This window comes from Eurypyga helias, unplaced genomic scaffold (genome assembly GCF_000690775.1).
Source record: "Eurypyga helias isolate BGI_N326 unplaced genomic scaffold, ASM69077v1 scaffold24279, whole genome shotgun sequence".
Taxonomy (NCBI): Eukaryota; Metazoa; Chordata; class Aves; order Eurypygiformes; family Eurypygidae; genus Eurypyga; species Eurypyga helias.
This window is the reverse complement of record NW_010273051.1, coordinates 91,542-104,932: the sequence shown is the minus strand read 5'-3', so window position 1 is coordinate 104,932 and position 13,391 is coordinate 91,542. Positions and strand designations below refer to the sequence as shown.

At 41.9% G+C, this 13,391-nt stretch overlaps 1 protein-coding gene across 1 annotated transcript in view; it reads left to right on the top strand.

Annotated features, from left to right (window-relative positions):
* Positions 1-10,386: 10,386 nt before the first annotated feature.
* The window catches only part of MPPED2 (metallophosphoesterase domain containing 2), a 50,378-nt gene continuing 47,373 nt past the window's right edge, over positions 10,387-13,391 (top strand). The window contains exons 1-2 of the mRNA XM_010159352.1: positions 10,387-10,546; positions 13,131-13,356. Of these exons, the coding sequence (XP_010157654.1) occupies positions 10,387-10,546; positions 13,131-13,356 (386 nt within the window). The remainder of the gene's footprint in view (positions 10,547-13,130; positions 13,357-13,391) is intronic.

Here is a 13,391-nt window from a genome sequence, read left to right as displayed (position 1 = left end):
CTTAGAAAGAACAATGGTTTCAGGGTGGAGGAGTTGCTTTGAGCTGAGAGAGATTGGGGCTGAGGGGAGAAAGCACTGCAGATTTTAGTGTAATGTGTGGTGTTCAAAGAAATTTTATTTCATCATAAAGATTAGCAGGCTGTGTAATTCAATTTAAAGCTGGTTGGCAGTGTCCTGTCTATTACAAAGCCTTTTTTTTTTCTTAATCGCTGCTGGTTTTTTTAATGTTGTGTGCAACTACAGAACCTCGCAGAGGGCAGGAATGATCTCTGGGTTTTGCGCTTTCCACCCCCTTTTCCTCTTTTCAGTACTGCATGTTAGGAAACGTGCAAGATGACCATGCACTGAGCTACTAAACGGTATCTCAGTGAAATGCAATCTTGCATTTTTTGGCTTCTATAAAATGTTTGGTGGTTTTTTTGTTTGAGTTTTTTTGATTTTTTTAACTTTTTTTTTTTTTGGCCAAACAAAACAACCACTGAGTGAAGATCTGCTAAAAACTTTGGATTGGGGGGGGATTGAATCAAGCTTAAAACTTAAATGTGAGCATTGAACATTATTATGCTGTAGAAAAGCAACATACAGTAATTTATGTTAATGTAAGACTGGTAGACCTTTATCTTACAGTAATTGCCTATACTAGGGGGTTAATAAATGTTCCAAGAATTACTGGTGGTTTTCTTTTGTTGCTGGGTTTGTTTTTTTGGGTTTTTTTTTTGGTTAAATAAAACTGGAATGTTGCTTCTTGCTGGCTATAACCAGCCTGCATGGCTTGTTAATTAACGCCCTTGTTGCAGTGGGCTGCAGCTGAGTGTTTGAGCTCGGGCAAATCCTGCATGCATTTTATGTATCCGGAATGATGAGCCTTGGCCCAAAAGGGCTGAGAAAGAAAGACCTGTGCAACTCCACCTCTGTCACTCACTCCCGTCGTGCCCGTTAGAAGAGCTTGAAATCTTTACTGATTGTGTTCAGAGAGTATATTGATTTCAGAGGATGGGTGTTTTATTCGTGGGCAGGCTGGTACCACTGGTGGGGAGAAAAAGAAGGGAACCCCTTCTCCCGGAGCTAAAGGAATTTGCATTTTCTTTGTCCTGCTTTGTCATCCTGAGCAGGACAGCGTGAGTAAGGGTGCTTGCTCCATGGGGTGGTTACAAGACCCACAGCAGCATCTTCTCCCAGTAAGCCCCGTGCCAGGCTGGACGGACCCACTCTGCTGCCGTGTCTTGTGGCACGGGCTGGGCTCCAGCGTTTGGCTTGCCTGTGGGCTGGTTCGTGGTGGCCCTTCCACAGCTTTGGGAGCTGAGTTTCTCTGGATTTGAGATCCCTTAGGGGCTCAGGTCACCCCAGTGCCTCACTTCACTGAGCTTTCTGGTTTCTCTTTCCGCACCCCAGCTGTGAGCTGACCAAGCCCTCACAAAAGCTATTGATGGTACATTTAGGAGCGAAGGAACAAAGCAGCGCAGCAGGGGACGGTAATGTAAGGACAGAGGCGAGGAGATGCTAAGCCAACACAGAAAAGAACAAAACAAGATCAAACTAGGGGAGGGACAGTGGCTTGCAAGAAGAAACAGACAAATGAGAGTGCAGGGATGTAAAGTAGTAAAGATTGACCTGCTTTTTCCAGGGCTTTGTTTCTTCCCAAGTTAATAAAATTAAGAAATGAGAGCTCAGGAACACTGTACTTCGAATTTCCTGTAACTGTTGGTAAGTGAACCTTCAAGAGCTCAGAATTACGTACATATTTTCTAATGAACCAGGATCTTTAACATTTCAGGCCAGCCTGGGTATCAGAGAAAAGAACAGCTTCTTTTCTCCTGAATGCTGCCATTACATTTTCCTTTTTAATGTGACCGGCCACAGAAGCACAGAGTTTTAGTCTAAAACAGAGCTGCAGGTGACAGTTACCCGTGTTCCTTTGCTTTTACCTCAGCTGCTCTCCTCCATAGGTTACTCTGAAGGCTCCTCGCTCCCTAAGCAGCATTTGGCGTTTGTGTTCGCTGCTGAGAGAGGGGCGGAAAAACTGCCAGGCAACCGAGAGGTTTCCTGCCTTTTTGTGCAGGAGATTGCTCTTGAGCATTGTGGGGAAGGAGTTCATCCCTTCTGTTCTCTGTCCCTGCTGCCAGCTTCGGTGGTCACTGGGAATAAAATGATGTCGCGTGGGCCTGAGAGTGAAGGCCCTGGACTAACGTCCCTCCATAAAACCCCAGGCGAAGTAATTCCCAGACCAGCGCTGGTTCAGCTGTAGCAAAAGCCATTCTCCATTTGCAGTCTCCGGGTTGTAAATTAGAATCCTGTGCAGCTAGCTGGGCTGTGGAAGGCAGGGAGGGATGGCTGAGGGGATGGCCTGCTGCGGCCCGGCAGCTGAGGGAAGGAGCAGCCGCCACTCTCTGCCAGCTCGGGCGGTACGGCTCGGGATGGGCCTGGCATCTCCGTGAGTTACCGGAGAGGACGGCTATAGTGGAAGCAATATAGCCATTCATAAACAAATGCTTCCGTGAAGCCAGCTGTAAAAACAACGATGCTTGCCTTTGAGGTGAAAGGGCAAAACTGTAGCAGAATGGCCTATAAATAAGAAATAAATTGTTACCTTTCTGTGACTGAAATAGCTGTTCTCTTAGTGCTTTGTCTTAACAGCCAGCTCTGATTAACTATAGTTGTCACTTTTTTCAGCAAAACTTACAGTCTGCATAGGATGCCTTTTTTCAGCAGTTTTTTCATTCCTGTTTTATATATATATTTTTTTTTCTTAAGTCTGGATGGCTAAAATGCAAGTGTAGCGAGACTGCAGAAATGCACACTAGGTGAAACATTGCAAATGCTGCATGCCCCAACAGTTAATGGCAGCATTTAATTACAGAGATACATTTCTTCATGTAGCAGAATCCTGAGTGTACTTCTGTCCGCAAAAGGAAACTACAGATGCCACGTCTTACAGATTGTGCAGCACCTTGTGAAAATGTTACTGTAAATTCAAACGCACAGATACAAGTACCATAAATCTGACATAGCCATTTAACTTGATTTTAAACCATTTCGCTACCCCAGTAGGTTAGGTGCTTACTATTATCCTTATTTTATTAAGAAGCAGAGAGGGCCTATGTATTTGTAGTAATGATAGGAAAGAGAAGAGTTTCACCTGAATGCTGTCTCAAATAAAGCACACAAACTCTTCATATTGCGGAGTGGAATTTACGTTACATACGCTATTTTTTTGTTTTGTCCAATTAGGAGGTATTTCAGCACATATGTTTGCCCACTGAAATTCAAAGACAGGTGCCTTGGAATTGTAAAAAACATCAGTCTAGACTTTCTGTCATGAGGTCCTTGAGTGCTGTAACATAAATAATTCGGTAATTAAAATTCTACAAACCCAGGAGAAGAGAGGAGGTGTCAAGAAATAGTGGCAGGGGTGAGATTTGGAATTCAGAAATCACTGGCACCAATTTCCATAGTTATCGCTCTAGACCTTTATCAGGCTTAAAGTTTCCTTCACACTTTTTTTTTTTTAAACTTACAAGAAGGTATCTGAGGCTGTGCGCCATTCTGCTCAGGCAGTTCTGGATGAGTAGGAGAAAAAAAACCTGCATAAGAAGAATTCAGTTCCTTGTAATAACGTGATACAGCTGGGGTGATTTGGTCGTCTCCTTTAGTAGGTAAGAAATCTCTCTGTGGGCTGGGTTATTAAAAGGAATTTCCTTACAGGGCTCAGGAGATTCCTGGTATCCAAGTTCATCTTGAAAGACTGTAACGGAATGTTTAGGTTTATTTAGAATAATAAATTGAAACATGGGATTCAGAAAACAATACTGGAGGTTCATAAAGACCTGCCTGAATATTTTTAGTTGACTGTAATTCCTGTTTGCGTTCTCTGCGTACTTTCTCTTTGGTTTTTTATCCTCTAAAAATTTCAGGAAAGGACCATGGAAGTGCTTCTGAAATGCAGTACAGAGTGCTGTCAAATGGATGTCGGGCTGCTTCTGGAAGTGGAGTTTAGTTCAGGGCTTAGATTTCTCCTGACTTGGGAATTGTTTCTTCCTTTTCTAACATCAGCATCACCATCCAAAATATGGTTTTTTGCATCTCAAACTTGCTTCTTGCACTTAAATGTTTACAAGTAAAAGCACAAAGCATGATCACAGGGTAAATTTTCAAAAGCAGGTTTAGCGCACTGGAGAATGTTACATTCTCAGAATCACTAAAAAGCTGATGTCCTGCTTTTAGACAGTAGTCCATGGCTTTAAAATCTTTGGGATATTTAAAAAATGTCTTAACTTATTTCTTCTTTTTTCTTTCAGTTTATTTTCCTTGTGATTATTCTTCCTGTCCCTTTTTATTTTATTTTCCTTGAGCATTAGGGGAATTGATACACATTACATTAGTATTGGTAGTCAGTTAAGTTGAGCCCCAGTATGTTTTGTAGTTTACCAATACTGTACTCAAAAATTGCGGTTCTGAAAGCAAAGATTTCAGTTCCATGCATAAAAATAGAGAAGTTATGTAAAATATATTGTATTGTAGAAAGAAAATTAAAATAGCTATCAGAAGTTGAGATTTTTCTTATCATAAGAATAGCTCTGATCACCTTCCTGAGATATAGAAAAAAAAAAAGGAGGCATTTGGGGGGATTTTTTTCAGAAATATTGACTAGGCTTTACCAGGGTGCGAGAAAGAGGCAGGTGTGTGCCTACTGCTTTGTGCATTTGTAAGCCTTAAAGCCTCCCATTTAAAAATGAGAAAACAAATGATGGGAACCAGTTCAGAGAGGAGAGAAACAGGAGAATGTTTTTGGTGAATATATGTGTTTCTTGGTGGATTGATTTATTTGTTTATCAATAAGGCAGAAAAATTTGGGGCAGAACCTAGATCTGGATACTGTATTCATAATTCTTATTTCCTTTATTAAGTTTTCCCTCAGTAGCAGAGAATTGATATCCAGACTTGTTTCTCTTTTAAATAAAGATTTTACTTTGTCTGGAAAATCTTGACCTTAGCATTTGCTGGCCTTTTGCAGTGTGAAAGTATATGTACATGAAAATACCAAGACATTGTCTGTGATAATTATGATTAGCATAATTACTTTCTGTATAATTGTTTCTCTAGATGACCTCCTTTTTGATGGCTTTTTTTCATTTATTTTAGGAAAAAAAAAAAAAAAGAGACTTAATTGGAATTGTAAATTACAGAGACAAAAGGGTATGTTACCGGAAGTAGGCCCGGATCTGTTTGTGTCAGACAGTGACTGTTGGTTTTTATATTCTTAAGATTCATGGAGAAAAAAATCATTTAAATTGATACAATATGTGCGTGCACAAGGTAATATCAACAACCAATATATTATTTCAAAATCTGGTGAGTTTCTTTATAGAGGATTAGGTTATATAGCGTGGGGACTCCGAAAAGAAAATAGAATTGTGTATTGATGCCTTTAGAAGTATTATTTGAGGGCAATAAAATATTCCCTGAAATTCCCTCCTGAGTGGAGAAAATGGAGTTTGTTTGCAGTAATTGCATTTTCTAGCATTTGCTTTTGCACTTTCCAATATGAGTTAAGCCAATTGGAACCTGTGATTTCGTTTTGCTTATTGGCAAAAGTACCATGTAAATTGATCTGTGATGCATTTATAGAGAATGCTTTGAAAATTTTGAAATAGAGATGGCTTTTTCTTATTAGATTCAGATAGTATTAGGGTTCATTTCTATATTTTAGCCTAATGTAATAGTAGCCAAAAATGTTCCTTTTCAATTTAGTCTTAATCAAGTTCAAGGAGAACATTTCTACTTGGCCCCACTGGCACTGTGGAGGCAGATTTTATGTTCCAATTCTCAGCCTTGGTGTTCAGAATTAAAAACTTGAGCCATTGGAAACCACACAGAGCTGAAATCCGTCTAAAACTCGTCAGCCCCGGTGCATCAAGATCTTGATCACAAGAGAAAATGTAGAATTCTGTTGGACAAAATGTAGCATATTTCTGTGTATTTGCTGTACACATGCACTGTAGACCTTAAACTACAGGGGGCTAGATGCAAGTCTTATTGTAAGTGTAAATGTGGGGTGATTCTGTTTAGAGGAACACCCTTCAGCTCTGCCAGGCAAAAGCTGTTCTTGCCTGAAATCCTTACCTGTTTTCTCAGGCGGGTGCTATTTTGCTTAAGGAATCTCTTCGGGAGTGCGCGCGTAGCACCGGCGCAGTCGCGGTAGTCCGTCATGTATTGCTTTGCTGTGGCAGGGGGAACTGTAGCAGGGACCACCATTTCTGCAAGAATCCTTTTTAAAAATTAAGGAGGGAAAAATAAGGTTATTGTGATTTGCAGGGAATTTTCTAAATTTAAAGGGAAGGTTCATAGCTGTCAGCATTTTTGTTACATGATTTTTTTTTCCCCCCCTTAAAATCTCGGTGGTTTCGGTTACATAATTACAAGCCTGAAAAGAAAGCCTTTCCAGGGACTAACAGGCAGCAAAATCTGTGCTGCCTGTGTTTCAGATTTCATAATTTTGAAGTCAATTTGGGAGGCCTTTTTTACACCTAAAGTTGGCAGTGCTGTGAGCTGCAAAATCTAGAGGCTTTTCTAGTTTCAAGGTTAGACTAAACAAAAACTTCACATTCCGTCTGTTTCAAAACAAAGAAATGTTATGTATGAATTGATAAAACCTTAGTGAAGCTTTCCATGTTTCCAGGAAGAATGTTTCAGTAACAGCAGCCCAGTGAAATTCCAACCAACTCGGCTATCAAAACCCAACACATGTCATGTCGGAGTGATGCTGAGGAGGCTGTGGACCACTGAAGTGAAACCAGAGATTGTCACGTTGCACTACGTTTTTTCTTTAAACAGAGAAGAGAAGGATATTAATCACAAACAGTTACATTAGAATAATGTTATGGTTGAGACATAAATACATAAAAGCAAGGAATTGTTACCAGTTCATCAGACCCATAGTGAACTAGGTTCTGCAGCGTAGGCCCTGTTGCAGGGTTCGTGCTGCACGTGTCGATGTTACGGCCCGATGTTGTGCAAAACTCACTACATTTATGGGACAGAGCTAGGGGAAGCACTTGGTATTGGGTCCCGCAGACTCTGCAGTGTCGCACGTCTCCAAAGTGCCCACATGGGTCAAGTAGCACCTGTACGTGCGGGCGCTCGGAGAGGGCCGTGTTGGCTGCGACACCTTGGCGCTGCGTCGCCGAGTTGCAGGTGCTGAGGCGAGATTCACTCGAGACTTCCTTGCTTTCATGGGTTTATGACTCAACCTTGGCATTATTGTAACGTAGTTTTTTGTGTTTAATGTTTCTTAGACTTGGTTTTCCATTGCCAGCATGGAAGAAATCCTAATGCATGAGTTTCAGAGGAGAAGGTAGCAGTCTGAACCTGCTGTGTGGCTCGATCCGCAAGTGTGAGTATTAACGCTAGAGCTGTCAGGCCTTGTGAAAATTAATGAAGCCTGACGGTTACAGAGTGAAAGGTCAGAGGCAGAGCTTGCACTTACCTAACATTTCTGTTTTGTTGTGTCTAACAGCGTTTTCAACAAAGGGGAGCTTTAATGTACAAGCTTTAGATTTATCACAGGAATTCAAGGGTCTCAGCCTTTGCTTCTCCCTGTGCTGTGGTCTGATGTTTTCTTTGCATAAAGGCAAAACAGTTAAACTTTTTCTTCTTGCTGTGTTGCCTGTGTGTGTTTTGCCTGTATTTTTCTTTCTCCAAAATTTTCTTTTGGAGGAAAAAAAAGAAAGGCATCTGAACTGATGATAGTTTAAAAGCTGGTGGAGTACTTTCATCAAGAAGCTTTTGAGAGATCTTGTACTTCAGCTCTTTGTACTTCCTTAGAAGCATGTTCTGTTTCTGTGCATGTTCCGTCTTTTATTTGCTTGCTTTTTTGTTTGTAGTCATTCTGTGGATTTCTACAGGTGCAGAGAGGCAAAATGCATAGAAATACGTGGGTTATGTTTTCGGCCATTACGCTGGGTAACATCAGTTTTAGGCATTTGATTGAGGCCTTTTTGTGAAGGCAGTTTGATTAAAACAGCCAGAATATTTTCATTATCAGTTAGACAGCCTTATTCTGGAGAAGATGTTTGGTTTTTCCTAACTCCAGTTCTGGATCGCAGTACCTGCAGCTGATTGTTGGTGAGAGAAGTCCAGCTTATCATTCGAAAGCTTGAGTCTATATAACTGTACTTATACAGTCCAACTCATTTGTTGCTGCCGAGGGAGAAATCGGAGCCTTTGAGATGCTCTGTCTTTCTTTTTAAAAAGCTGAAATGGCCTTAAGTTGCTCGAGGGGAGGTTCAAATTGGATATTAGGAGAAACTTCCTCACCAAAAAGGCTGTCAGGCATTGGAACGGACTGCCCAGGGAAGTGGTGGAGTCACCATCCCTGGAGGTATTGAAGAGGCGAGTTGATGTAGTGCTTAGGGACATGGTTTAGGGAGCACTTGGCAGTGTTAGGTTGACAGTTGGACTCAGTGATCTTAGAGGTCTTTTCTAACCAAAACAATTCTGTGATTCTATGAAAGTGGCCCGTGTTTCTTGCGATTGCGCTGTAAATGCTGGGAACAGAAAAAAACCATGGCCCTGAGATGGAGTGGACTTTTGATGAGAAACCTCTGTGCTGGCCAGTAGCAGGTTCTGCTGGTTGCCCTTGCCTGCTGCCGTGGCCAGGTGACTGATAGCTGACCTGTGCTGCTGTGGGGACTGGGAGTCCATAGGAACAACGTGGAATCTGCTCCTTCGGAGTCTATCTCTGGACGTGGATGTGGTCGGTTCTAGGTGGATGCTCCATGACCAGTTTTGCACTTCTGAGGCACATATGCTATTCTATACGTGGTGTGTAAACATGGCAAGAATCACTTGCACATCTCGCGTGTACAGACCTTCCCTCTTTTTGAGGGGACTGCAATTTCTGCCTCAAGGTTTCTCAGCCCATTTCTCAACATATGGCCAAAGGGTCTATGAGGCTATGAAATGGGCAGGAAAATGCTTCACGTTTCATGGAAGCGTTGTGTGGTTTGAATAGTTAATGTATGCGTATGCATATTCAGAGCTTCACATCAAAAGCACTTGCATAGCCTTTGTGTGTAAATACAGGTATCACATTATTTCTTATTCCCCTACTTCCCTGTGGGTTTTCTAAGTAAAAGTAGTCGAAAAGTAATGTGATTTTTCTATTTTTATAGGGACTCAGCAGTTAACATTCATTGCCAGTCAGACTCCTTTTCATGTCTGGCAGCTCTACCGAACTTGGGTTGTGTGACTAAATTGTGCTCGTATGAAGCATGCCATTAAAACAGGAATGATTGTTTGACAGATTAAGGACTCCTAGGATCAAGGACTTACGGCAGACTTAAAAAAAAACAGTGGAAAGCTTGTTACGTAGGTTAAACATACCCAACAACCCCCCACGTTCCCCAGCTTCCCCCTTGAACCATGTAATAGCTGTATCAAAAGTCAGTTTGTTGTCCAGCTAACACTTGAGATGTAAGTGGTTGCAGCCAGCAAAATAAGTCCTGCCCAACCAGTATATGCAGAGCCTTATTTTTCCGTTGGATTATTTTCCTGATCTGCTCTGCTCCACGGCCACCAAATCCATGTGTTGGCAAAGAGGCATGGTGGCACAGGAGTGAGGATGAATGATGGGGGGGACAAAGGTACTGTAGCCTGAGGGCTGGCTTGTTAAATGAGAAGTCACAGAGGTCTTCTGAGACTCCCAGATTAATTTATGTGCTATAAACAATTTGGTTTTTACAAGTCACTCACAGTTAACTACTTCGTTTTTATTTGAGCAAGAGTTATACTGACCTTTTGTCTTCCAGAAGAGAATAGCTTGCCTAATTGCAGTGTTTTCTTAATCAATGGTTACATTGTACCCTTGTTTCTACTGCTGAGGGCAGATGTTGAAAAACATCTTAGCCAAAATAATATAAATATATATTGAGGATACACATGTGCGCAGGCATATGCAGAGATTAATCTGGCCAAGAGGAAACTAAAATACCGTGGAGTAGGAGATTCTGTGTGTGACTGTTTGTTTCCATATTAAACACAGAAGGTCAGCCGATTACAGGCAAAGGGCAGGACTGCCAAAGGAAAAAATGCCAAAATACTGCATAAATTGTATCAGAGAATGGATGTTGTGCACTGCCACAGGGCCTTTCAGGAGGGAAAACCTGAATGCAATGAATAAATAGCTAATCGGATTGCAGGTAATTTATTACTGTGATTAGTGCTATACAGTCTTTCCTCAGGGAGGAGGAAAGAAATGGATGAGACCTCTCCTGATGCTCCCCTTTGCTTGGGCCTGGCTCGTCATGTGTTTGCATTTGGTTGAGTCGTGTTGCTCACCGCCAACTCCAGAGAAGGAAGGCAAAATGTGACAGGTTAGAAAGTCAGGCAATGAGGTGGGGAGCCTGGTCAGACCTTCGTGCCCATCCTATGGTAAATATTGAAGTACGTACGGATCTGGAGCAAAAGACGTCTTGTCGCTGGACGGATGCCTGGGCCCGCAGCTGCCACACCCCCGCCAGCGCTGGTTACTCCAGCTCGCAGGCTGCGGGTGCGCAGCGCCACCGAGCTGGTGCTTACAGGCAGATGTTTGACAGCCTTGGGTCCCTGTGGAGTTTCTCCTCCAGGGCCTGTTTTACCTTTTTCCTCAGTCCTGGTGTTGGTCCTTGGGTTTCATTGGTGTGGCCATGTCCTGCACCCCCGGGCTGCGCTGGGGAGAGGCTGTTCTCTCCCAGGAACCCCTCCTCCAGAAGTGACTGAGCGGAGCCTCTCCATAGTCTTAATAAAATCAACGGCTGTCTTGACACCAATTGCAGTAAATACTGTTTGGTTTTCCCCGTGGATTTCAGGTGCTTATATAACATGCACGAAGTCACATTTATGTGTTCTAATAATCACCGGTGCCACCATTGCTTTGCCTTTTCGTGCCTTCGAAGGAAGCCCTTTTTCAAGCTGTCAAGATAAAAAAGAATTGTCTTCAAGCTAAATGTTCCAGACTTAATTGGACATAATATCAGCAAAATGTGCTGATTTTCAAGTCTCTCAGAATTAATGGGAGAAATTGTAACACTTGGACGTTTATCCAGTAAGATGAGAAGTTTTCTTTGCTAAAACTGGCAAACGTTGATAACTTGGCAGAAACCTGAATTTAACTTCTCTATTCTACTTCTCCAAGGATTTAATCACATCTAGCTTGTTTTGGGGGATTGATAGTTATGACAAGTGTATCAAATTTCATGCCAGTGGTATCTTTTATGTTTCCTGAGAGAGGAGAAAATAGCAATTTTACCTTATGCCCAGCAGTCACAGAGAGCAGGAATTGTAGGTACCTGCCACATCGAGTTTTTAAATAAAAATGAATTGCAGAGCAGCATGTAGCAGAGATGGGGAGGGAAGAGGGAAAGGAGTGAGGCATAAACTGTAGAGGAGCATTTATTGCATTTCCCCAGCTTTTAATCTAATGCAATGCAGCAGAGAGTTCTGAATATGTATGATCCACATGGGAGATGTCTATGAAGATGTCTGCTTGGGTTTTTTTCTGGAGATTTACAGCTTTTTGTTTTTCTATCCAGAATTTACTAATTTTGCAAAGATGATGTTTCTGTACATATCTTGTGTAATTCCTATTCCAGTGCTGTAAATATTGAAAAGCCAGAGGGTTTTGACTGGTTCCCCTGAAGTCTTATTTAGGGGGAAGTTAATTGTACATAAATACTTACAGCTTTACTTTGAAACTTACTTGTAGAAAAAGAACACAAAGCCAAGCGGTTTTGAAAGTTGAAAGACAAGTTTTAAACTAGAAAAGCCACATCTATTTAGGAGAACTGTATTAATGAGAAATATATAGCATCCAGTTCTGTGTTCCTGAGGGCAGACGTTGGGAGTACCAGAACTGGAAATTGGACCCAGAGATGTCCACATACATTTTGCTGCTCTTGTGGAAGGAAAGAAAAAAGGAAAAACCAACAAAACCCCCAATCTTTTCTAAACTATTATTAAGAATATACAACAAAATTAATGATGTGGTGTAAGACTAGGAAATCAGGCTTACGGTGAAGGCAGTAGAAGGGAGGTGTGAGTCTCGTTTTAGCTTGGGTGCAAACTTCTGTGTGAAAGTCACAGTGGGACAACTTTTGTGAAAGAACCTAACTTCTCTGAAGGCACCACAGTATGGGACCGTATTTTTAAGGGAGCTCATCACCCAGTATGTTTGTTTGGAGAATCTGGCACTGATTGTTGGTACCAAGTGCATGAAAATCTGTCTCTGAACTCTCAAAATCTGGCTCCCTGGGCCTGATCCATGCCTTGTTCCAACAATGAAAATCAGTTGCTCTGATTTGAGGTGATCAAGCCTGTATTCTTTATCTGTGATCCTCATGGTAAATGAATTAACTGCATTTCCTTTTCCCTACCTGATGTCTTGCTTGAATTTCATAGTTTCTTCTACATATGTGCATCGTACTGAAATCAGATACTGCCATAAAGGGAATTGTAGTAATAAAGGGAAAGTCCATTGCAGGTGAATTGGAGCTTTGAAGAAGAGGCTAGGTCTGGAATAAATGCCACTTGAACGCTTTGAAGTTCCGTGAAGATTAATCCAAGTAACTCCATATTTAAAAAACCAACGCCACCAGCAGCCTGCTTCAGTACGGCATGCCTGCTACCATCACAGCGTACTGATGAGGTGTGCCGTGGGCTCTGGTCTGCCCACCCACTCAGCCCCCCGAGGTGTCTTCGTGGCAGGTCGCTCCTATGGATTAGGACTCCGGACTCCTGCCTGTGACCCGGTCCCACGGATTAAGTGATAGGACTGAGTCACCTCTTGGGCTGCTCTAAACCAGCGTATCGTCAGTTGAAAGCAAGGGAGCAGTGGTGGATTTTGCCACTTCGGGAGCTGGTTTAGTGCCTACCAGCTTGTTTTGTTAAATTCTTTTTATTGTGACATTGCTTTGTGTGACATTACTTTACATTTTAACACCGTTTCATTCAATGGAAGAGAAGCTGCATTAATAACTTCTGCTCAACACAGATCTCGGGTATTTCGTCCTGTCACTGTTAGCTGTCTGCTTATTGTGCCGGCAGTGCTGGTGTGGGAGGAAAATGTGCTAATTAAGTCCTCTTTTTTGTTATTTCAGGAAACCTACCATATGAATATAAAATAGTGATTGCTGGGAATCATGAACTGACATTTGATAAGGAATTCATGGCAGACCTTGTTAAACAAGATTACTACCGCTTTCCCTCTGTGTCCAAATTGAAACCAGAGGACTTTGACAATGTTCAGTCACTCCTGACAAATAGTATTTACTTACAAGATTCAGAGGTAACAGTTAAAGGATTCCGAATATACGGTGCCCCATGGTAAGTCTCAATTTAAACTTTCTTTGCTGTTTATT